Source organism: Engystomops pustulosus, chromosome 5, assembly GCF_040894005.1.
Source record: "Engystomops pustulosus chromosome 5, aEngPut4.maternal, whole genome shotgun sequence".
NCBI lineage: Eukaryota > Metazoa > Chordata > Amphibia > Anura > Leptodactylidae > Engystomops > Engystomops pustulosus.
This window is the reverse complement of record NC_092415.1, coordinates 134,327,351-134,354,160: the sequence shown is the minus strand read 5'-3', so window position 1 is coordinate 134,354,160 and position 26,810 is coordinate 134,327,351. Positions and strand designations below refer to the sequence as shown.

Genomic DNA, 26,810 nt, shown 5'->3' with positions numbered 1-26,810 from the left:
GCTACATCCGGACTATAAGACGCACCACTGTTTTTTCCCCATCTTCTGGGGAAAAAAAGTGCGTCTTATAGTCCAGAAAATACGGTAACTGAAGCAAAGAAATGTGTGAAACTCTTTAGGCCTGCCAATATTTAATGTTAGGAATTAATAGCTTTGCTTTCAAATGGCCCAATATGAGAATTCTTCAACAATTTGAACATTACCATAAATATCTTTAATTTCTAGGTTTGGAGAAGGTTTTATGGTGACTATTTTGATCAACAACAAGGACATTGCTTGTGAAAATAATGCTTCACAATATTTTGAAAAACTTTTACCAGGTGCATTTTTGAAGGTAAATGCTTTATTGCTTCACCTCTATTTTTCTGTGATTATTAAATAATATTTATTACCTTGTAAAATTAAAGGGAACCTGTCACCATTAGACCCCTTTGTAGTACCCCCCCTTCCCAATAGAGCATTTTATATACACTGCTAAGCATTTTTTGTATGAAAAATCGGTTTTACAGAACAAAAGATAGGTTATATATTACCTTAGAATGACATGTGCTCTGTGACTAGTCAAGTCGCTCCCTGGGCGGGACTGAAGAGGAGTAGTTTCCCCCACACCCTTGGGAAACCGCTCCTCTGTGTGAGATTTTCAAAAGACTAATCAAATGCTCATGCACCACTGTAAGCAGCTGACTCAGAGTAGCTACGTACTTTGCGTAGCTCTCAGCACCTCACTGTCTACGTAGCTAGTCCAAATCAGCAGCATAGTGTAGCGCATGTGTAGATGAATGTGGGCACCGCTTCATCTGCCCATGTCTGTGTGCACGCTACCAGAGATGCTGACCACACGAGAATGCTTGGCGTGGTCAGCGACAGTTACGGACAGCGGACGGGAGATGGATGGGTGACGTCTGCTGGGTGGGGGGCGTTAAAATGAAGGGAGAAGAGCAGATGAGGGGTTGGATTAGTCTTTAAAAAATAACATACGGAGGAGCGGTTTCCCGGGGGTGGGGGGAAACTACTCCTCTTCACCCCCGCCCAGGGGGCGACTTGACTAGTCACAGAGCACATGTCATTCTAAGGTAATATATAACTTATCTTTTGTTCTGTAAAACAGATTTTTCATACAAAAAATGTTAAGCAGTGTATGTACAATGCTCTATTGGGACAGGGGAGGGGAAGCCAAAAAGGGGCCTCCTGGTGACAGGTTCCCTTTAAACTATTATTATCAGCAATTGTCAACAATTTCTTAAAGCGGTTTGTTAAAAATCTTTACTGCTGCTTGGTGCTGCTGTTTTGTGGGGACGCAGGGACTCAACTTAACCACTATGAATTACACTGGATATCAAATTTAGAGAACAATGCATGATCACTTTATCAGGAATAATATAATCTATATTGATTTTGAAGGATTTTTTGTAAAGGGAACACTAGACCACTAGAACAATCTTTTACAAAATTACCGAAATATATTAACATAAAACCCTTATTTTGCAAAAAACAGGATGGCCATAATTAGAGAACAGCAATTACTGTAGCACAGAGATAGTCTATAACTAATCAGTAGGAAGTGAACAAGCTTTTGCTTTGAATGATGTCACCTGTGGGCACAGGACATCACACTGCTCTGGCGTGATTTGGGTCCACTCTTCTACACAGTTCTATGACTGTTGTTGGTTTCTTGGCTTTAACTTTGTAACCAATTATTTACTAGAGATTTTCTATTGCGTTTAGATCAGGACTCTGGGCTGACCATTTAATTTTTTCAATGTTTTCTGTTTCCAGAAACTGCTTAACCCCTTTTGCTGTGTGACAGGAAGCATTGCCCTGCATGAAAATTGCTGGCTGATTGAGTGATGTATGAATGGAAGGAAGGAACCACATGATGTTGAATTCACTTTGCCATGTGACTGTATGAGAGGTCCAACTCCTGCTGCAGAAAACATTCCCCAAACCATAACGCTTCCTCCACCACCTGTCACTGACTTCTTCACACAGTTTGGGTTCTGGGTTTTCCCAGTTTGTTAATGAATATAATGTTTCCATTCACGCCTTAATCACCAGGCCCTGTGTGAGGGCTTGTTTTCTGCATAATAAACTGCAATTCATAGTGACAGTATTTAATATCCCATGCCTTGTACTGAAGCGGGAAAAAAATCCAAATGCAGTGAAATTGGTGAAAAAATTCATTTATGCCATTTTCTTGTGGGCTTGGTTCTTACAGCTTTTACTGTGTGCCCCAAATTACATGCCTCCTTTATTCTTAGGATTGGTATGACCATGGGGATACTTATTTAATATAGGATTATATAGGTTTTATAATGTATTCATACATTTACAAAAATGTAAACTGCCTGTAAAAAAAATTCTTCATTCTGCCATCTTCTGGCGCTAATAGCTTTTTCATATGTCAGTGTACCTTTGTAGTGTATACTTCATACCTCATAGAGGCCTGATGGGTAAAATAAGGTCTATTAGTTTGGAAGCAATCATTTGCAATTGGATTGAAAACTGGCTAAAGGATCGTATTGTTAGCAATGATTCCTACTTAGAATGATCACCAGTTATAAGTGGTGTACTCCAGGGTTCTGTGCTTGGCCTACTACTATTAAATATATTTATAATATATAGGTAGGAATTAAGAGCACTGTGTCTATGGAGTCTATGGAGGATGTTCATAGGCTAAAGGAAGACTTAGATAATCTGAGTGTTTGGTTCAATGTGGATAAATGTAAGGTTATGCACCTGGGTGCTAAAATTCCACATGCTTGGTGGAGTAAATCTGTGAGAGTCTCTAGTTGAGAAGGACCTGGGGGTACTAGTAGATAAGTGATTAAATGACAGCATGCAATGTCAATCAACTGCATCTAAAGCCAGCAGTTTGTCATGTATCAAAAGTGGTATGGAATCTTGTGATCCAGGCCTCACCTGGAATATGCAGTCCATTTCCGGGCACCAATTCATAAAAAGGATGCCCTGGAGCTGGAGAGGGTACAACAAAGAGCCACAAAAATGATAAGGGGTATGGAAGGTCTATGTTATGAGGAATGATTAAAACAACTAGATTTAATAAGGCTACAAAAATACAAAAGAGATGACTAAGAGGGGACATTATTAATTTATATTAATTGTGAGACACTGAAGGGGTTAACTGTGGATGGGCAGTAGGTTTTCATACTATGCAAGGCCTGAGTGCTGAGTTTGTGTTGTCCAGCACCTTGGACACAGGTGGAGGGAGCAGCCTAATCAGCCTGCATAAAGCTGCTGAGCAGAGCTGAGAGCGTGGTCTCTCTCTGAAAGGAGGCTGGAGAGCGCACACAGCCCTGACCTCTGTGCCTGGAGCAGCAAAGTCTTTTGTGTTAGTGGTGAGTTAGAGAAACTCTGTATAGTTAGCACCCAGACGGGTAGGATATTATTTGTTTTGATGCCTGAATGTGAAGGCTGTTTTATTTTGTTCCTGCTGCAATAAACGCAGGTGAGACCTGTTTTGGACTGTACCTTGGTGTCGCTGTCTTGAGCTGCATCACAGATTAAAACAAGGTTTAATCACCAAAGGCGACAGGGCTTTTTTACTATGAAAACTGATGATCTGTAGAATAGTCTGTCTCAGGTGCTGGTCACAGTAGGGACATCAGAGAGCTTCAAGAAGGGCCTAGATGCCTTTTTACATCTAAATAACATTGACGTTATATTATATAGAATTGTTTCTCCTAAGTCCCTTCCTCACCCAATCCCTTCCCTTCATTAGTTGAACTTGATGGACATGTGTCTTTTTTCAACCATATAAACTATGTAAACAATGTGACTTTTGATGAAATTTTCACTGCGACCATTTTGAGGACTATACAGCCTTTAAACATCTTTTTATAGAATTTTTTATATTTAGCAAAATGGCAAAATCGTTATTATATTTTGATAAATCAGACACCTAAAATGTTTATGATTGTAAATGTTTATTTATATTTATATCAGAAAGGGGGTAATTGAAATTTTTAGGTTTTTTTAATTTAATTTTTTTAAAAACCTTTTTTTAAAACTATTTTTACGTTAACTCTAGGTTGCCTGATTGATACCACCATATATTGCCATACTACAGTATGGCAGGATATGGGGATTTTCTGGATTATCTATTACAATGTGGAAATCGCAATAGGTTAAAATCTTTGTATGACAGAAGGTTGGCTTTTAAATGCTGCTGGCGGCAATCGAAGGGTTAACAAGCGTGACGATCATGGTAGTTACTGGTGAGTGTTTACTGCATTATGCAGCAAATGCTCACTGGCTATAGAAACCACTCAAGAGCTCTCTCCAAACACCCGTAGCCGATATGTGATATAGTAATACGTCACATGTCATTAAGGAGTAAGATACAAATGGATCAAACTTGCTTTCATCACTAAAATGAACTGTGGACAACTTCTCGTTTTACACAACATGCATGCCAGCAAAACATTTTGATTCTTTCTAATAATGAGACGTGTGGTTCATGCAGAATGGGCTTTCAATCCAAATGCTTTTAACAGAACACTGTGTGACAACACAGATCTTTTCTTTGTTCAGTTTAATTTCAGCTGCAGTGTTGAAGTGGTTACCCTTGGACATTCTCCACATTATACAGTCATTAGGTCTTGCATTTATCTTTAGAGGGCGTCCAGCCTTCTTGGTGGACTTGAATAAGTTAGTGATGCTGTAAAGATGCAATATTCTAGAAATCACAGACTTGGAATGACCAACTTCTCTTGCTATGGCCGATAGGATCACCCCTTTGGCCTTCATCTGGACAACCTTCTGCTGGAGTGTTTCAATCACTTTAAAACAACACACCATTTTGGCTAAGTCAGTGAAAACTGGAAAGGTAGGCTGCAAGAGTCTGTCAGATAATTAAGGAAATTAGCATCAGGTGCCAGATTAACAAGAATAACTTGCAGGTATCTGAAAGTGTCCTCTAATTTTGATCAGTGTTCAAAATTATCTTCAATAATCTCATTTACATTTTTATTCTGTACTTTATAATATATACAATGTATGAAATTAACTTAAAATACTACAATAACACTTATATGAAGGTATATTCACATAGATCTAAACAATGACCTTGACATTTAGGAAATTTTGTATTGTTCTCTAATCTCTTGATCTCCGGTGTACACAGTGTCGGACTGGCCCAGCGGAGGACCGGAGAATCCTCCGGTGGGCCCTGATACTGGTGTGGGCCCCCCTGGGAGAGAAACTTTTTTTCATTAAAAGATATAAAAAAATTTTTTTTTTAAAAATCGGCACCGAAGGCCCCCCCCCCGCGGGATGGGGGGGGGGGCGGGGTTCCGGGGGGTGGTCGGGTGATAGGGGTGGGCTGCGGGGACCAAGCACAGGGCGCATCTTCACTTTCCCCGCAGGCTCCTGCACACTGTACAATGTACAATGGTAAAGGACCTTTGATGAGGTCATTACCATGTGACGGGGAGGAGCTACTCAGCATGTCCTCGGATAGAGCTGCCCTGGGGTATGTGAAGTTATGCTGCACCTGTATGTAATATAGGGGTGCAAGTGGGAATGTGGGGGTGCAGTGTAATATACATGTAATGTAGGGGTGCAAGGGGGGATGTTGGGGTGCAGTGTAATATACATGTAATGTAGGGGTACAAGGGGGGATGTGGGGGTGCAGTGTAATCTGCATGTAATGTAGGGGTGAAAGGGGACAGTGTAATGCACCCCTACATTACATGCATATTACACTGCACCCCCACATTCCCCCTTGCACCCCTTCATTACATGCATATTACACTGCACCCCCACATTTCCCCTTGCACCCTTACATTACATTCATATTACACTGCACCCCCACATCCCCCTTTGCACCCCTACATTACATGCATATTACACTGCACCCCTACATCCCCCCTTGCACCCCTACATTACATGCATATTACACTGCACCCCCACATCCCCCCTTGCACCCCTACGTTACATGCAAGGGGGGATGTGGGGGTGCAGTGTAATATGCATGTAATGTAGGGGTGCAAGGGGGGATGTGATGGTGCAGTGTAATATACATGTAATGAAGGGGTGCAAGGGGGGATGTGGGGGTGCAGTGTAATCTGCATGTAATGTGGGGGTGCAGTGTAACCTGCATGTAATGTAGGAGTGAAAGGGGGAAATGTGGGGGTGCAGTGTAACCTTCATGTAATGTAGGGGTGAAAGGGGGAATGTGGGGGTGCAGGGTGTCATCTGCATGTAATGTAGGGGTGCAAGAGGGAATGTGGGGGTGCAGTGTAATCTGCGTGTAATGTAGGGGTGCAAGGGGGAAATGTGGATGTATGTAATGTGGGGATACAGTGTGACATGTATGTGTGGTTGCAGGGTGACATGGATGTAATGTGGGGGTTCAGGGTGACATGGATGTAATGTGGGGTGCAGGGTGACATGGATGTAATGTGGGGGTGCAGGGTGACATGGATGTAATGTGGGGTTGCAGGGTGACATGGATGTAATATGGGGTTCAGGGTGACATGGATGTAATGTGGGGTGCAGGGTGACATGGATGTAATGTGGGGTGCAGGGTGACATGGATGTAATGTGGGGTGCAGGGTGACATGGATGTAATGTGGGGGTGGAGAGTGACATGGATGTAATGTGGGGTGCAGGGTGACATGGATGTAATGTGGGGTGCAGGGTGACATGGATGTAATGTGGGGTGCAGGGTGACATGGATGTAAAGTGGGGTGCAGGGTGACATGGATGTAAAGTGGGGTGCAGGGTGACATGGATGTAATGTGGGGTTCAGGGTGACATGGATGTAATATGGGGTTCAGGGTGACATGGATGTAATGTGGGGGTGCAGGGTGACATGGATGTAATGTGGGGTTCAGGGTGACATGGATGTAATATGGGGTTCAGGGTGACATGGATGTAATGTGGGGTTCAGGGTGACATGGATGTAATGTGGGGGTGCAGGGTGACATGGATGTAATGTGGGGGTGCAGGGTGACATGGATGTAATGTGGGGGTTCAGGGTGACATGGATGTAATGTGGGGGTGGAGAGTGACATGGATGTAATGTGGGGGTTCAGGGTGACATGGATGTAATGTGGGGGTGGAGAGTGACATGGATGTAATGTGGGGTGCAGGGTGACATGGATGTAATGTGGGGGTGCAGGGTGACATGGATGTAAAGTGGGGTGCAGGGTGACATGGATGTAATGTGGGGGTGCAGGGTGACATGGATGTAATGTGGGGTTCAGGGTGACATGGATGTAATGTGGGGGTGCAGGGTGACATGGATGTAATGTGGGGTTCAGGGTGACATGGATGTAATATGGGGTTCAGGGTGACATGGATGTAATATGGGGTTCAGGGTGACATGGATGTAATGTGGGGGTGCTGGGTGACATGGATGTAATGTGGGGTTCAGGGTGACATGGATGTAATGTGGGGTTCAGGGTGACATGGATGTAATATGGGGTTCAGGGTGACATGGATGTAATGTGGGGGTGCTGGGTGACATGGATGTAATGTGGGGTGCAGGGTGACATGGATGTAATGTGGGGTGCTGGGTGACATGGATGTAATGTGGGTTGCAGGGTGACATGGATGTAATGTGGGGTTCAGGGTGACATGGATGTAATGTGGGGGTGCAGGGTGATATGGATGTAATGTGAGGTGCAGGGTGACATGGATGTAATGTGAGGTGCAGGGTGATATGGATGTAATGTGGGGGTGCAGGGTGACATGGATGTAATGTGGGGGTGCAGGGTGACATGGATGTAATGTGGGGGTGCAGGGTGACATGGATGTAATGTGGGGGTGCAGGGTGACATGGATGTAATGTGGGGGTGCAGGGTGACATGGATGTAATGTGGGGGTGCAGGGTGACATGGATGTAATGTGGGGGTGCAGGGTGACATGGATGTAATGTGGGGGTGCAGGGTGACATGGATGTAATGTGGAGGTGCAGGGTGACATGCACCTTCACTACTTGGGGGGGGGCATTGCTCTGCAAGAATTGTAGGTATGTGGGGTCAAGACTATATCCACTATAGGAGAATAATTGTGATCTCTAGGGGAAGAACATAACACTATTACATTTGTCATAAGAAGGTGGGGGAGATGATGAGAAAAGGAGGAACTTAACTTTTTGTGTTTCTTAACCTTTAGAGCAGAGATCTGGCTGCTAGAAGCTGATGTATCCTCCAGATAGAAGGATAGAGAAATTAAAGAGAATTCCTTCAACTATAGACGTCATGTGTGTGAGTTGTTGGATTTACAGTAATTGCTGGTGTTACACAGTATCTCCCCCATCTGATTGTACCCCCCAACCGCCCCGGTCTGTATGTATGCAAAGATACAGCAGTGACATCACCACCACAGCGCCCCCTGTGCAGCCTCTGCCTGCAGCCTGTAAGTGTTGCACTGACCACAGCCAGGACCTGCCGCGGCTGCTGGTTGTGATGTCACTGCTGCGCCTCTGTATACATACAACCCGCTGGTAATGGGGGGCACAATTAGTCAGGCTGGGTATAGTTGGCTTAGGGTTAGTGGTCACATTTAGGTTCCTGATGGTTGTGTTCACACATTGCATTTAGGAACACCGCACTGCACTGGAATTGCCTTCCTAAATGTAATTCAAGTGCAGAGTGTGAACGCAGTCAGAGGCCGCTTTCTGATGATATGTTTGCCATTGAAATTATTTGGGCAAAATGCATTGCTCTGCAAGTAGTAACATGTGCTTTGTCTTTTAATGTGACTCATGGCAGCCAATCAGAGCTCAGATTTCGTTTCATAAACTGCTATGGGAAAATAAATGCTGAACTCTGATTGGTTGCCTTGAGCAACTAGAACAGTTCTGCTCTCAGATAAAACTACCCCATTGTGTTTAAGGCTACATTCACACAGCCGTATGGGGGACGTATATAGGTCTGATGTTTATATGCCGTATAAACGTCCCCCATAGACAGCAATGGGTGCTATGGAGAGGGGCAGGGTTGTGAAGCGCTCACCCCCTCCTCCTCTCCTGGGCGCTGCCGTCGCCCGCCATGCTACAGTATGGAGATCATATCATCGTGTGAATGTAGCCTAAAACTGTACACCTTTATCTGCTGTTTTTTATACTTCCATTAGTAGTCTGGTAGTTTTACTAGCAAAAAGATAGGGTGGGCCCTAAAAATAATTTCCTCTGGTGGGCCCTAGGTACTCCAGTCCGACCCTGGGTGTACATGTAACAAGTGAGTTGTGCTGCAGGTTTTATTCAGCAGCATGACAGTTATTGCTGTGGAATGAATTCATATATTTGAATAATAGAAAAACATTTTTAAATTCATTTTTTTATTTAGTTTTCTGAGTTCTAGTCATAGAATCCAGTGATAAACCATGCAGCAGCATCATGGCCATAAGCAGCAATAGTCTGAAGGCGACAAACTTAGGTCTATGGGGAGTTTTCTAGAAATGGTTGTCATGTGGAAAATGTTTTTTAAAAATTGTACATTTTATTTAAAAGAATCACTTCCAGGAAACATATTTCTGATAACTGTTGTTTTGTGTTTTTTTTTTATATTCTGTAAGGTCATTGTATAAACATTATATTAATGAAGTGCTCTAAGTGACAATAAAAGGCTAACTACAGACTTTCATTTACAATACTCAGAGTTGTTAAGGGAAAATTTAAGCTTTAGTTGACTGTATAAATCAGCAAATGTCTTTAACTTGATGTGTTATAAAGATGTTTCTGCTGCAGTGTTTTAAGCAGCTGTATCCTACTTCTAAAAAAGAATTGAAGTGACAACAATGACGGTTATGGTGTAATATAACAATTATTAACTACTGTGTGTTCCATACCATTTCATGGAATTTATCAAGACTCTGATGGGTCTGATTACAAAAAGTGTCAGGTCTGCAAAATTGGTGAAAAATGGCACAATTGTGGAGATGTAATATTTTGGTGCACAAAAATTGCACACTTGCGGACATACGGTTTTTTGGCACGGGACACGAACATGAGACCTGTGGGAGTTGTGATAACCCCCCACCAACTTGTTTCTGCTTCAAATATGTGAAATGTGAAAACCTTGTGTGTTTTTCATGCTTGTTATATTTACTAATATGTTGCATTTATTTAGCAGAGACATCCAGGTTTATTAGAATACCATGTGTCACAAGACAGGTGCTTAGCAGAGATATTTCAGATTTTGGATGCTATGAAAATAAAGAATGATATCAAAAGTTTCACTGTTACTCAAACTACTCTGGAGCAGGTATTTATATTAACTCTATGTATAGATAATGCATGTATCATTGTTGTTCAAAATGGCTAAGACACCCAGCCCCCCCTCCGACACTCTCTTCAAAGGTTCATTTAAAAATGTTGTATACATTGTATGTAAAATAACAGTGTTTAAATTCCAAAGGTGCTGGTGCTCTAAGCATGCCTAGGGTTTTAAACACGTAACACTCAATTACAGTACACAAGCCATATAACCTCTTAGTTGCTGCAACTAATAGAATGATAATGGTGAGCATATAGGAGCATGGCTCCACCTGTTACATGTTTATCTGTTTATCATCATACAGTGGGATGCATAGGGTCCACAGTACAGCTATACATTACTGAGACTTGTTTCTAAATTCAAAAAAGCTAAAAAAAATTATTTCCAAATTAGCCCTTATTTCCTAGCCCTTGCTTTGGACTGTCATTATCAGGGTAGCCCTGTGTTACTTGCTGGCTGTCAAAAATGTCCCTCATAAACAACCACAAAGCAGTAGGGCCATGCATATTATGGTGCAGGGTTATTGGGGCAGCATGCTTGAGAACTTGGAGGCTGGAGACCAGTGGAGTACATATCACTAAGCAGAAAGTACTGTGTTGGGAAATACATTAGTGTAATGTGGTGACAGCTTTCGATACTTGTTGGCTCTTAAATTCAATATAGTTTCATAGATCTTACAGTGTATGAAATGATAAAAATATGAAGTTTAACTGCTATAATATGAAATAGATTGAGGTATTTTATCCCAACGAAGTTCATTTTCAATTATAATTTTTCTTTAAATCAAGTTAATTACCTTCCAAGACAAGATTACAGTGTTCATGCAAAAGATGAATGATAATGCACAGAACTTCTGAAACTGAATGTTTAAGCAGCTAATTAGAATTTCTGAGTATAAGTGGCAGATATCTACTAGATTGTTTTTTTTCCTTCCTTTTTCACTTTTAAGTAGCAGGCAATTAACTGTTGCAGGAGAAGTGATGCTCTCTTATCTAATTAACTATGGCATATCTGAGAGATATTCAGATATCTGATAGAAACATATTGTATGATATCTTAAGCAGCAGCACATGAATGGAATTAAGAGCTGACATTTAGAACATGCAGATAAGGATAGTATTAGAGTAGTATAAACTATAAATTAAGGTGTAGCAAAAAAAAATACCTTATATACTTGAGTATAAGCCTAGTTTTTCAGCACAAAAAAATGTGCTGAAAAACCCAAACTCGGCTTATACTCGAGTAAAAAATATATAGGTTTTAACAGGTTTTTGTGGTAAAATTAGGGGCCTCGGCTTATACTTGGGTCGGCTTATACTCGAGTATATACGGTACATGATTTTGTAAGTATGCAAACAGGTAGGTATAGAAAGTGGAAAGTGGAGAAAAATACAGAAAAAACTATTATTTTGATTACATAAAGTGATTTAGATTTTTTATGGAAAATGTATCTATTATTTTTCGATAACAGTTCATTTCGTTGACTAATAGAAAACCATTTGTCCCTGTGACAATTGGATTTTCAAAATGTTGTGCTGTCATAGCAACAAGGATGATCAATAAAGCTTCATTACAGACACCTTACAGCTGATCATTACAGCCTGGGACTAAAGTAAAGCATCCAGAGATCTTCATCAGAGGTCACACAGGGAAAAGAGGTCCGTCTGTAACTAGGGGTCATCTGTAAGTCTACGATCCCCTGAAAATGGCGGCAACCTGCATACTGCTACAGTGATTTAAATGCTGCTAGTGACTTTTGCGGGACCCAAACCTGACAACTATTTGTTTACTGCAATCTGATGGTCTGATAAAGGTTGTGGACCAAAATGTCTCCACAAATTCTGTAAATCAATAGTGCACTTTAATAAATGTAATATTTATAACATTCTCATTCTTTCATCTTGGATACTAATATATTAAGTAGGCATCCACATAGGACATACCTTGTGTTTGGCCTTGGAGACTCATCGGGGAAGACATATTATTGCATCTGCTCCAGTTTTCTTTCCTGGTTTGCATATAAAAAAGTGTCCCTGCTGCTTTCAGATTAATTTATTATGTTGTGGCTGCATTTTGTCTGACACTTTTTAATAGTGTGCACTTAAAAGGGCTTGGTAGTGTGTGTTCTTAGTTTGCGACACATTTATAACTGAAATGAGACACAATTCTGTCTCAACAGCATGAAGCCAAATGCACCAAGATAAAATAGGTTCAACCATGTGAACATTCTAAAATTGAAAAGATTAGTTAAGAACATGCAATACAATTCTAGAATCTGGTGCAATTTGCACAATGCAAGTGAAAAGAAAGCCTTAGGAGTGTTTCTGAGGCTGCTTTAAATGATGTGGAAAAATACATGTAAGCAGCAATAGATATTTTGTATTGTTAATCATTATTATTATTCTTAAACAGAAAAACAAATTTCTCTCTACAAAAAAGCATGTATTTTGGTCAAATAAATCACATATGCATTTATTTGTTTTGCCCTAAATAGAACCTGAAGCTTTATCTCTTTTTTGTCCTTGTAAATTTGGAGGTTTGTTCTGATTACTAGAAAAAATTTCACTCCTCTCTTTGTAACTTTACATTAAAATATTTAACTAAATCTGATGAAAATAGACTAGATCGTCATGATGTCCCTTCCTCTACAGTATGAAATATACTAACCTTGAAATGCACTTTTTACAGGTCTTTCTTCAACTTGCTTCACAACAAGAAGACAATATTTCAGAGAATGAATTCTTCAGTGGGAAGCCTTAGATATTTTAGCAGCTTACAGCATAAGCAAACAAGGATCCTAATTGCCTTCTACTGAAATGGGAAGAAGTAGTTCAGCTTTTGATCCAGAAAAAGCCATGAGCCACAAAACATAGCCTCTTTGTTCTTTGTGCTTCCTTCAGGCAACACTAGAAATTGCAAACAAAGGTCTTTTTTGAATTATACTGCAACAAAAAAAACCTGAGTTTCTTCACATATTTATATGTGTTGGAAATAATATAACTTGATCTACTTTATTAATGTAGTTTAATTTTTTTCAGATAAACATTATAACAAGGTTATTGCTTTTGGAAATTTAATTGCTCTTTAAAACAGATGATTGGTGCATTTAATGATGGGATTCTAAAAACTTTTTACTAAATATTTGCATTCAAAGATTTGCCTTTAATAGCATCTATTAACCCCTTCAAGACCATGTGATTTCCGTTTTTGCATGTCCATTTTATAATTCCTGCATTCCAATGCCATTTGGTTTTTCAATTACAGAGCCGTATGAGAGTTTGTGAATTGTGGGACAAATTGTACTTCCTAGGGGCACCATATTATTAATACTCTGTGCAATCATCAGGGAAACTGAAAAAATAGAGCCATCTTCTGGCAGGTTTTGGCTTACTGCTTTCATCATACAGTAGACATATTCCCTTTATTATTTAGGCTAGTTTGCATCACCATATTCTGACAGCTATAACATTTATATATTTATTCTTTAATACATTTCTTCTTCACTTCTTTGTCTGGCCCCCTTGGGTGTTTGAACCCTAAGGAGTCTAATAAAAATTGGTGGCAGAATTAACTGAAATACAACTGTATAGTGTCTGAACAATCAAAGTTTACAGGCTGTAGTAGAAGATACCAAATGACAGCCATAGTAGCCTCTTAAAGGCTCCCAGCTGTCATGGCAACTTCTGTAGGTAATGGCAGATGACTTCTGCATGATTAAGCACACATGATTAAGCTTAAACATGTACCCCCTTAACAGCATCATGATATATATTTAAGTCACGATCTGTAAGGGCGCTTCATAATATTTTAATTCCATGAAGGTGAATGCTCAATAAACAAGAACTCTATGGTACTTGGGTAGTTGGAATTCTCTTTTGAGTTCCTACTATTCCTGACTAATAATTAATATTTAATTGAGGCTTTATCTTTTACATGGCCCTTGGCTGCAAAACAAGCCAAATTATAACCCATCCTCCACTCGAAATTTATGCTACACTATGGGCCAACTACTTTAATTATTTCCCCAATTATGCTGCAGATGTGTTGAAACATGTTGGAGGAGGGTAGAACTTTAAACTTTTGTATGTTTTAAATAAACAGCTTAGGTAATTATATGGGTTTTTGTATACACAAATAAAGCTTCAATTTAACTGGAACTGCTTCTTTACCTGCATTAAGAGGAGGGAAAAATAAGTATTTGGTACTCTCCTAATTTTGCTAAAGTTTTCCCACCTGCATAGAATGGAGAGTTCTGTATATTTTTCTAGGTACACTTAATCACATTGTATGATTTTAGTATAATTAATTAGCATTTTAATGTATGAAATAAGTATCACCTACCAACCAGCAATAATTCTGGGTCTCTAAGATCTTTGATTTTCTTTAAAAATTCATTACCTGTATTAGTTGTACCTTACCTGTCCACACAATTAATGAATCACACTCCAACCTCTCCACCATGGCCAAGACCAGGGACAAAATTGTATAACCTGCACTAGGCTGGGGTGGGCTACAGGACAATAGTAAAGCAGCTTGTTGAGAAGCACTAACTACCGTATGTTCAATTATTAGAAAAAAAAAAAAAAACAAGATAATAGCCAGTCTTCTTTGACTTGGGCTCCATAAAAGGTTTTACCATGTGAGATACAAATGATTCTGAGAAAGGTCAGGAATAAAAGTCTCAAATATTACTGTTAGCAACACAGTACACCATCATGCAATAAAATCCTGCAGAACAGGTAAAGTCCCCATACTCACTCCAATACATATCCAGGCCCATTTGAAGTTTGCCAATGACCATCTGGATAATTCAGAGTAGGCATGGAGAACTTTTTGGTATCAACATCATACGCCATGTTATAAGGAAGAAGAATAATGACTTTAATAAAGCAGTTCAATATCAACCAGGCAGAAAGTAATTAATTAAATAATAAATTGGCCACAGAGATCTGATAAGACCCTTCGTGCATCTTTATTTTATACCCTTGTAAATATAGGTGGGCTTATAGGTTATACGTAAATAACGAAAGGCGGATTACCACAAAAATAGACAAGGACAATGCAGAATCATGAAAATAGTACAAAAACAGAATAATACCAAATATGTGAAATGTCCTAACTTAGCAGAATAAGGAAACAAAGGTTATCATATTGTTATTAGACATATAGTTGTACTCCTAGATCCTTTCTCAAAAAAAGCGTGGTTAGCTCAAGGCCAAGCATTGTTTGATTAAGAAGTCACCAGTTTCCTGTATCATATACTTCCAATGTGTACTACCTTCACTCTCACATATAGGAAAGAAGTTGATAATCTATTGCATATAAAAGTAATGAAACCATAACTCACTCTCTATTTGGCTATATTTAATCTAAGTAAAATGAATTACTTCAACTCAGTTCTACTCCAAGAATTGCATCCCATCTGTGAAACATGGGGATCATACTATTGGGGTACTTTTCTACTGCTACAAAAAAGCAAATTAGTTATTAGAAAACAAACAATGGTATTTTTCAAAGTTTTTTTTTAGATGCTGTCTCTTACAGTTGAAGTGTATCCATTCTTTGAAGATCAGAAAACTTGCAATATTAGAAGTATATTACTTACTTATTTTCCCCAGTGTAGGAACAAGCATATATTTATTGTGTAAATAAACAACCAGCAGTTTTACATTGTTAATTTGTTATTTTAATCCCTACACATACCAGGACGGTATAGTACAGTGATGGCGAACCTTTTAGAGACTGAGTGCCCAACGTATAACCAAACCCCACTTATTTATTGCAAAGTGCCAACATTTAAGTGCAATTTAAGTAGTAACTTCTTGCTCCCTCCACTCTCATACTTTCAATCGTATCAGTGTCCTAAGAGCAACAATATTGTAGAAAGAGAGAGTGACAAATTCAGGGGATCCTGAATAGGAAGATTTTACGGGCTTGGAACTGAAGCTAGATTGATATTTCGGATCAGGCTCACACTTTCCCATTCCTCCTGTAGTCTCAAGCAGCACTGTTGCTTTAAGATAGCACTGAGTACAGCAAGTCCTGGGCTGTCAGGGAATCCATGAAGATAGATTGCACCCACTTTGGTGATTGCCTGGGTGCCCACAGAAAGGGCTCTGAGTGCCACCTCTGGCACCCGTGCCATAGGTTCGCCACCACTGGTATAGTAGGTCCTGGTGAGATGTGCTTTAAAGCACCATGATGTACTATTAGGTCCTGGAGATCACACAAGCTTGAAAGCAGAGCCCATGCAATTGAAGCAGGAGCCCGGAATATACTGACATACGGACTGCTGCTACAATGGCCATTGTTGGTGTACTCACCAATTGTGGCCTTTGAACCCCTTAGACGTTGCAGTCAGTAGTGACTGCAGCTCCTAAGACGCTTTGACTGCTACCAACTCCCACATTGAAAACCCCCATGCTATGATAAGCCGGTACCAATGTATTGCTATGGAAACCAGGGGCCTAGTGAAGGCCCTCAGGGCTGTCAAAATTAAACCTGCATTAGTTCCTATCACTGGATCTAATACACTGGCTGACAGCTGCCTATATATGGCAATACTATGGTATTGCAGTGTAATGAAGGTGCGATAAAGCACTTTCTAGTGCCCTCCTGGGACAAAAGTAAAAAACAAAATGTTAAAAAAAAAAGATAAAACAAATGTTCCCTCTTCACTCCATAACATCCATTTTATTAAAATAAATATAACTTGACAAGGCATAATCTTTTAACCCATTTAGTGAGCGCTGCAAAAAAGTCCTGGAGATCACAGGCTGCTGTCACGTGACCGCCGGGTCTAAAGGGGTTAAACAGAGCATCTGGGTATCGGATGCGGAGCCCAGTGACAAAATGCTCAGCATCCAATATATCGGACGCGAGCGCTACTTGCATTTTGGACGTCACCCAGTCCCGAGACATCGCCAGCTGCGAGGCATCACCAGCTGACACCCCTCCGATGACATCACAGGACAATTCTGATTTTTGGACAGATCTTAATAGCCCAACAATCTCCAACATCGCTATTTTGTGATTGATGATGTTGTAGAGAGTTGTGCTAGTTATCTGTCCCTTTACTGTACCCCAAAACACACGATTACTCCCCCCAATGTCCGTTTTACCTATCCCCCACAACCGCACTTTTAAGTGCTATCTGCTAGGAGTAGTAGTAGTAGCGTGGAGCAGTAGTTGTAGCGTGGAGGAGTAGGAGTAGCGTGGAAGAGTAGGAGTAGCGTGCAGGAATAGGTGTTTTGTGGAGGAGTAGGTACTGCGTGGAGGAGCAGGCGTTGCATCGAGGAGCAGGCATTGTGTGGAGGAGTAGGTGTTGTTCTGTGTTGTACCAGTACAGAAGCCCCCAAGCCGGACTCTATTTTGCATTAAAATAGGTATGTGAGATTGGACCAGGTACTTCAGCCATATAATGCCATCCAGAAGTCGATGGTGTGGTACAAGAAGCTGGCCATGCACAACATGCAGATGGCACGGTGTAATGCTTACGTGTTACATCGCTGTGCAGGCCAGAGGGGAACTTTCTGGTGGTAGTCAAGCAGATGATTTTCAGAGACCAGGAAGGAGGGAGTGCTAGTACGTCTGGAAGTGAGGCCACATCACACATTGTACCAGGGCAGCAGTTTCCAGGAGAAGTTCCCCTAACTGACTGCAAGGGAAGGACACAGAAGAGGTGCAGGGTGTGCTCCAAAACTAACATAAAAAACCAAACCATATACCAGTGTGACACGTGCCCTGAGAAACCAGGGTTATGCATGAAAGATTGTGTATATTATTACCACATATGGTGTATTGCCATATTCGGGAGAACCTGCGTCATGTTTTTTGGGGTCTTTTGTCTTCTGTGACAGTAGCTGGGCACAAGATGACAAAATGGATATTTTGTACTATGCACTATCCATTATGCATCATCCTTGGGGTCCACCTGTGTGGTTAAAATGCTCACTAAACCTTTGGATTTATTCATGAAGGGAAGTAGTTTTCAAATAGGGTCAGTTCTCAGGGGTTTCTACTGTACTGATCCTTAAGGGCTTCCACAAATGTTTTATGGTGCCAAATAATTTTTTTAAATGTCTGTGCTCCAAATCCCATTCTCTTCCAAGCCCTGCCATGTCTCTTTCTTGTAGATTATTGCCACGTACCTGGGAGACCCTGCATGATGATTTTGGGGTGTTTGTCTCCAGTGCCATAAATTGGGCAAAATACTTTTGACACTACAATAACAAATTGGAGAGGCAGGTCCTCACTCTGTCCTGTTACCTCTATTACAATAAAAGAAGCATTTTTAACATAATTCCGGTGAGTGCCGCATTTTCCTCTCTTTTTTTGCCTCATATGGAATAACTTCATTTATAAAACAGATCTTCAAGGAGTGTCCATATAGAAAATATTTCTTCCTCGCTTAACCAGCGTAGTCATGTAATAGGCACTCACTTTGACTCTAGACCTTGGGCAGAGACATATACTCACAAGACTTCTAGGAACTAACGTATTAGCCACATGACGTGACGTTTCTGGGGGAAACGCCCCCTTCCTCAGATATGCCCCACCATACTTCCACAAACTAATTATATCCCTCCTACCGGAAGTTGAAGTAAGTACTACAAATACAATGTTACCATCATAAAGTGTCATCAATATTGAAAAAATATACATAGTATTCTAAAAACAATACACAAAATACAAAACTACCATAGAGGAAGATAATCAGTAAGTTACAGAGGGTCAGGGTTTCATATTGTAGCGTAAATACTTTATAATATATCTTAAACTCTGGTACTCTGGTTACAGGGGACTTCTATGCTTCTATGGGGTCCCCTGTAGCACCCAGTTTTGCTAATATTTTTATGTCAGCTTTTGAAGAACAAGCTCTGGCGTCACACCCCCTCAGTCGACACTCCATCCTTTGGCTCCGCTGTGTGGAAGCTGAACTTTTAGAATGGGTTGAATTTTTGAACCGATGTCCTCCACTCATAGAATTTACAGTTGAATATCATATTAATATTTATTATTTGGATGTAGAGATTATTAGAGAGAATGACAATTTGATTACTACACTATATTGTAAACCCACAGACAAAAACAATTTGCTCAAAAGATTGAGTTTCCATTATCTGGGCACGTTTAGTGGTATCCCCAAAGGGACAGTTCCAAAGGGCTGACTGCATATGTAATAGTGATAAAGAGTATGAGAAAAATAAGAATAAAATGATTAAAGATTTGTAGAGAAAGGATATAATTAGAGATGAGCGAGCACTAAAATGCTCGGGTGCTCGTTATATGAACTTTTCCCGATGCTCGAGTGCTCGTCTCGAATAACGAACCCCATTAAAGTCAATGGGAGACTCGAGCATTTTTCAAGGGGACCAAGGGTCTGCACAGGGAAGCTTGGCCAAATACCTGGAAACCTCAGAAAATGATGGAAACACCACGGAAATGGACAGGAAACAGCAGGGGCAGCATGCATGGATGCCTCTGAGGCTGCTTAATCGCACCATTATGCCAAAATTATGGGCAACAGCATGGCGAATGAGGCTAGATAGCATCTAAAACATCCAATAATTGACCCTGACACTATATAAGACGGCATGCAGAGGCAGCGGCAGGCTAGAGAGTGTCATGGCGACATACCCTAAATGGACTCAGGCTTCAAACCAATGGGTGGCAGAGAGGAACCAAAGGAGGTGAGCAAGAAGCGCTGAAATGATTTCCTATGTGAACAAAAGGTTGACGGTATATTTAGTTGATAGCACAGCATGGTGGCGACATAGTGACCAAGTTCCATAACGTATCTGGTGAAACACACGAAAAATGAGCCTCACACAGCTCGTTTGATAAGGGGACGACATGTAGAGGCAGCCATGGAGACGACTTCCATGATTAAGAGTGACAGTATGGGGCATCCATATTGCTTCTATGATTGAAACTTCAGGTCTCCAGCATGGCGGCGACAGATGCGCCGAGTTCCATTATGTATCTGGAGCTGCCTGACAGCTCATTTGATAAGGGGAAGATGTGCTGTATATCCTATCGCGCTCCAGCGTCTGGAGTATAGAGAGTTGAAAGTTGTGCATGGAGACATTGGTGGACGCTGTGGAGGATAGTGGAGGCGAAATGGACAGGAAACAGCCGGGGGCAGTATGCATGGATGACTCTGAGGCTGCCTAATCTTGGGATGGAGCTGGCGGTGCGCTGCCAGGCGAGCTTTCATCCTGTCCAAGCCCCTGTCTCTCGGCTCCTCCCCACCCAAAATGGGCCTGGGGACCAGAAGCGTTTACATTGAAAAAATTAGAATTTTCAAAGCAGATGGGGTAGTTTGAATAATTCATCTAGGAATAATGGAATAGCTTTGCGGTTCTATTTTTAATATTTTTTTCGGAAATGGTTCCATGATTAAGAGCGACAGTATGGGGCATTCATATTGCGCTGCTATGATTGCAACTTCAGGTCTCCAGCATGGTGGCGACAGATGCGCCGAGTTCCATTATGTATCTGGTGAAACACCAGAAAATTCTGCCTGACACAGCTCGTTTGCTAAGGGGAAGATGTATGGAGGCAGTAAGGTAGTAAATTATAGGTGCGGATGTTAAAACTATGTTAGTTGGATCTTGGGATGGAGCTGGCGGTCCGCTGCCAGGCGAGCTTTCGCCTGTCCAAGCCCCTGTCTCTCGGCTCCTCCCTAAACAGCACTTCTAAGAACCTTTTGTATAAGATCAAGTGTAGTATTGTTCTCATAAGTTTGGGTTATGGTGGGTGAGGGGAATGTAAACAGATGCGCAAGAAGTGCTGAAATAATATCGGTAAATGATAAAAGTTTGCCAGTATATTTTGTGGATAACACAGCAGGGTGGCGACAAAGTTAACAAGTTTGATGTGGAAGCCATGAAAACAACCCAAAATTCTGCCTGACACAGCTCGTTTGCTAAGGGGACGATGTATGGAGGCAGTAAGGTAGTAGTAGATTAAAGGTGCTGCAGTTAAAACTATGTTAGTTGGATCTTGGGATGGAGCTGGCGGTCCGCTGCCAAGCGAGCTTTCACCTGTCCAAGCCCCTGTCTCTCGGCTCCTCCCCAAAAAGCACTTCTAAGAACCTTTTGTACAAGATCAAGTGTAGTAGTGTTCTTATAAGTTTGGGTTATGGCGGGTGAGGGGAATGTAAACAGATGCGCAAGAAGCGCTGAAATAATATCGGTAAATGATAAAAGTTTTCCAGTATATTTTGTGGATAACACAGCAGGGTGGCGACAAAGTTAACAAGTTTGATGTGGAAGCCATGAAAACAACCCAAAATTCTGCCTGACACAGCTCGTTTGCTAAGGGGACGATGAATCGAGGCAGCTATATGGACAACTTTGGGAGGCAGCTATGGAGATGATGTGTGGAGGTAGCAATGGAGACAACATGTGGAGGCAGCTAAAAAGACGACGTGTGGAGGCTGCTATGGAGACAATTAAATTTGGATAGTGCCTGTATGTGGCAGTCCAAAAAAGTTTTCAAACCAGAGGAGCAGGTAGGTGGTCCTCCAGAAAAAATAAATAGATTGAGTGCCTGTATGTGGCAGTCCAAAAAAGTTTTCAAACCAGAGGACTGGGTGGGTGGCCCTCCAGAAAAATTAAATACATAGGGGCAGCTTTATCAAGCTGTCTGAAAGTCAGAATATTTCTAGTTGCCCATGGCAACCAATCACAGCTCAGCTTTCATTTTACCAGTGCTCATGAATATTTTAAAGGGGAGCTGTGATTGATTGCCATGGGCAACTAGAGAAATTCAGACTTTCAGACAGCTTGATAAATCTGCCCCATAGAGTACTATACCTAGAGCCAGTTGGCCCTGGCAAAAAATATCCAGTTTCCTCTGCTGTAGTATACAAAGAAGAGGATAAGGAGGAAAATGAGGATGAGGAGTGCATACATTATTCAGGTTGAGCTTCTTTCACCTGGTGGAGAATGGAAATCCTGAGAAATCCAGGCTTTATTCATCTTAATAAGCGTCAGCCTGTCAGCGCTGTCAGTCGACAGGCGTGTACGCTTATTGATAATGATGCCACCAGCTGCACTGAAAGCCCGCTCAGACAACACGCTAGCGGCAGGGCAGGCAAGAACCTCCAAGGCGTACAGAGCCAGTTCGTGCCACATGTCCAGCTTTGAAACCCAGTAGTTTTAGGGAGCTGTGTGATCATTTAGGACGATGGTATGGCCAGCTACGTACTCCCTCACCATCTTTCTGTAAAGATCAGCCCTACTCTGCCGAGACTGGGGACAAGTGACAGTGTTTTGCTGGGGTGACATAAAACTGGCAAAGGCCTTGTAAAGCGTACCCCTGCCTTTTTTGGACAAGCTGCCTGCTCGCCTACTCTCCCTCGCTACTTTTCCCGCAGAAGTACGCCCTCTGTCGCTAGCGCTGTCAGAAGGGAAATACTGTTTCAGCTTGTGCACCAGGGCCTGCTGGTATTCATGCATTTTTACACTCTTTTCCTCTCCAGGGATGAGAGTGGAAAGATTTTGCTTGTACCGTGGGTCCAGGAGAGTGAATACCCAGTAATCGGTGCTGCAATAAATTCTTTGAACGCGAGGGTCACGGGATAGGCAGCCTAGCATGAAATCTGCCATATGCACAAGAGTCCCAACGCGCAAGAATTCACTCCCCTCACTGGCCTGACTGTCCATTTCCTCCTCCTCCAACTCCTCTTCTTCTGCCCATACACGCTGAACAGTGATGGAATCAACAATGGTCCCCTCTTGTGTCTCGCCCACATTCTCCTCCTCTTCCTCCTCATCCTCCTCCACCTCCTCCGATATGCGCTGAGAAACAGACCTGAGGGTGCTTTGGCTATCAACAAGGGAATCTTCTTCCCCCGTCTCTTGTGACGAGCGCAAAGCTTCTGACTTCATGCTGACCAGAGAGTTTTTCAACAGGCCAGGCAGCGGGATGGTGAGGTTGATGATGGCGGCATCACCATTGACCATCTGTGTTGACTCCTCAAAGTTACTGAGCACCTGACAGATATCAGACATCCACGTCCACTCCTCATTGTAGACTTGAGGAAGCTGACTGACCTGACTACCAGTTCTGGTGGAAGTTGACATCTGGCAGTCTACAATCGCTCTGCGCTGCTGGTAAACTCTGGATAACATGGTTAATGTTGAATTCCACCTTGTGGTCACGTCGCACAACAGTCGGTGAGCGGGCAGTTGGAGGCAGTGCTGTGCTGCCCTGAGTGTGGCAGCATCTGTGCTGGACTTCCTGAAATATTATTACAAAAAATAGGACCAAATGTCACGGCAGGGGGTTTGTTACTCAAAGAGACACAAAACTGCCACTGGCAGAAAAAAGTTTACCCATATCCGGACAAAGAAGTGTATCATAGTAAATGGTAAAACTTCACTTTTATTATACACAAAACTAAAAAAGATGTGTGGTAGCGAGGCTACAATGTACTCTAGAAAAGGTATTAAAAACACAGTGGAGTAGGCTCAATGGGTCAAGGAGGAGTATTCACTCACTAGCAATATGTCATATTAACGCCCTATATGTTATCTAAAGTCGCTGGGACGTAAATAGTGCGTGACCAAGGAGATGGTTGACTCCACTGGATCACCAGTGTAGAGGATTATTCAGGGGTAGCAAGGTCTAAAATGCTTGTGACAGGTATTTGCCTGTACGTGCTCCTAACAAGGAATCTTGTTTAGTGGCGTCAGCAAGACGTCACACTAGTGTTCATATATATGAATCATGGACCAAATTTATGCTAACCCTCTGTGTGATATCAGGGAGTTGGTCACATAATATGACCAGAGCCCTAACTACAAGGAGTCTATGACCAGATGTCGTTCTGTTAGTCACACTGTATTACTACGAGATATAGACTGGCGAATTCATATTGTGAGTATGACTCCCCGACATGTTTCGCCAGCAAGCTGGCTTCATCAGGGGTAGGGCTATTAGTGTCAGCGGCGGGGCAAAAAGGTAAGTCTCCTCCCCCTTCCAAAGCTAGAAGTTAGAATGAGGGAAATCCTCTCCGGTAAGAAAGGCTGATAGGTCCGATTCAAAGCATAGCTCAAAGGAGGTGGTGGCTAGGGGCTTGGTGATGACGTCCCGATCGATGTGTGAAGTCAGCTGGTAGTACGGGTCAGGTGACTATGTCAGCTGACAGACTGTTATTGTCGGCGGAGCGGCGCGATGTGCGCATGCTCCTGTACTTAGTGCGATCATCAGAAGTATGTAGCAAGGACTTCCTGAAATGCGCACAGATGCGGCGCACCTTCGTGAGCAAATCAGACAGATTGGGGTATGTCTTGAGGAACCGCTGAACTATGAGATTTAACACATGGGCCAGGCATGGCACATGTGTCAGTCTGCCGAGTTGCAGAGCCGCCACCAGGTTACGGCCGTTGTCACACACAACCATGCCTGGCTTCAGGTTCAGCGGTGCCAGCCACAGATCAGTCTGCGCCGTGATGCCCTGTAATAGCTCTTGGGCGGTGTGCCTTTTATCGCCTAGGCTCAGCAGTTTGAGCACCGCCTGCTGTCGCTCAGCGACGGCACTGCTGCTGTGCCTAGAGCTACCGACTGATGCCGCCATGCTCACGGATGATATAGTGGCCCTTCCCGGCAGCACTCGCCCACGTGTCCGTGGTCAGGTGGACCTTGTCAGAAACGGCGTTGGTCAGGGCACGGATGATGTTGTCTGACACGTGTTGGAAAAAGAGTGAAGAAATCAGTCGATACCTTTTTGAGGCTAACTGAGTATATTTGATGGTGAGCTTTCGAGAATACTAGTTCTCTTCGTCACACATGATGTTATGCATGAAACAGAAAATTCACAGCATTTTATACACACTAAACTCTGGATAACATGGTTAATGTTGAATTCCACCATGGGGAATGCATTCAGCTGGCAGGACTTCCAAAATTTTCATCGGTTTTCCCCACCGCGGATCTTTATGCCAATCTAATTAGTAAGAGGTCTGTCTTTTCTTTTATTTTATCCCTTTTATTTTACTGTTTGCTGTTATGTATGTCTCTTATTTTACCCTTTTTGTAACCATTAAGCATTGTGCCGATTTTGCATATTAAATAGTACTTTAATAAGTTTTTCCTTGTGCTCTATACGTTCCCATACCTCTGGAGAGGGGAATTACCGCTAAGTCGTGTTACCGAGTGAATGTCTCTACTAGCAGTAGCTATAGGCAGTGTGTGTCTGTAGGCGAGTAGTAGCTATAGACCGTGTGGGTCCAGTTGAACTGTACTGCATCTAGAAGAGTGTCTATCTGGGTGTATGTGTGCGGTCCTGGTGTGGGCTTATCGTAGGCCGTAATTACGAGTGGTGGCAGCTGTGATAAGTGAGTTGTATGAAACGGGTGACTTTCTGGGTGCTGAGTGGCCCTGTGCAGTAGCGTTCCATAGCCACGTAAGTGGTAGGGGGGTACATAGTGTGGTTGTGTGCCCCCTGGGCTGTGCGTGTGTAGTGTCTGGGATCCGGATGCGTTTGATTTCCCTGACATGAGAATTGAGCTGAGTGGGTTTGCCGTGTGCTAGGGGAGTAGGAATTAGCGTAAGAACGCCATTTTGTGTGAGTGGGCGGAGCTTAGGGCTAATTTGTGTGGTCCCCTGGCGTACGTGAACCCAGTGTTTGGAACCCGGTGAATCGGGTTCAAATCTACACTACTAGTGACACGTGCTGGTACAGGGCTGGGACGGCACATCGGGAAAAGTAGTGGCGGCTGGGGAACGAATACCGAGGGGCGCCTGCCGCCATGAGGTTGTGAAAGGCCTTGGTCTCTACCAGCCTATAGGGCAGCATCACCAGGCTAAGCAGTTTGGAGATGTGGACGTTGAGGGCTTGGGCGTGTGGGTGGGTTGCACTGTACTTCCTCTTGCGCACCAGCGTCTGTGGTATGGAGAGCTGAACGCTGCGCATGGAGACATTGGTGGATGCTGTGGAGGATCGTGGAGGCGAAGGTGTGGTTTGCGCACGGGAGGTGTTTAGGCCGGGGTCCTGGGCAGGGGGCTGACTAGCAGAGGCAGCAGGTGACACAGGGGAAGGAGCAGTGGTGTGCCTGGCCAGAGGTGAACGGCCTTGGTTCCATTAAGTGGGGTGTTTAGCATTCATATGCCTGCGCATACTGGTGGTGGTTAAGCTGGTAGTGGTGGAACCCCTGCTGATCCTGGTGTGGCACAGGTTGCACACCACAGTGCGTCGGTCATCCATTGTTTCTTTAAAGAACCTCCAGACTTCCGAAAATCTAGCCCTCGCCACGGGAGCTTTGCTACGTGAAACATTTGGCGCTGATGCACCAGCTCTGGCCCTGCCTCTCCATCTGGCCCCACCAACTGCCTCTTCCAACCTGTTCTCGTCGAGGACTCGCCTCTCAGAAGCACTGTGTTCACCCGGCCTATCAACCCAGCTTGGGTCTGTCACCTCATCATCCTCCGATCCCTCAGTCTGCTCCCCCCTCGGACTTCCTGCCCTGACAACAACTTCACCACTGTCTGACAACCGTATCCCCTCATCGTCTGACACCTCTTTAGACACATCCACTACTTCAACAATGT

The 26,810-nt window shown here is 42.7% G+C and overlaps 1 protein-coding gene across 4 annotated transcripts in view; it reads left to right on the top strand.

Moving 5' to 3' along the window:
• The window catches only part of ABCA13 (ATP binding cassette subfamily A member 13), a 590,340-nt gene extending 571,782 nt beyond the window's left edge, over positions 1-18,558 (top strand). For 2 of the 4 annotated variants that reach the window (XM_072153102.1, XM_072153098.1), the window contains 3 exons: positions 226-334; positions 10,101-10,235; positions 12,936-18,558. In XM_072153102.1, the coding sequence (XP_072009203.1) occupies positions 226-334; positions 10,101-10,235; positions 12,936-13,007 (316 nt within the window). In that variant the 3' untranslated portion in view covers positions 13,008-18,558. Of the gene's footprint in view, positions 1-225; positions 335-4,746; positions 4,841-10,100; positions 10,236-12,935 lie in introns of those variants that run through there. The other 2 variants (XM_072153100.1, XM_072153101.1) reach the window with 2 other exon arrangements.
• Positions 18,559-26,810: the final 8,252 nt, after the last annotated feature.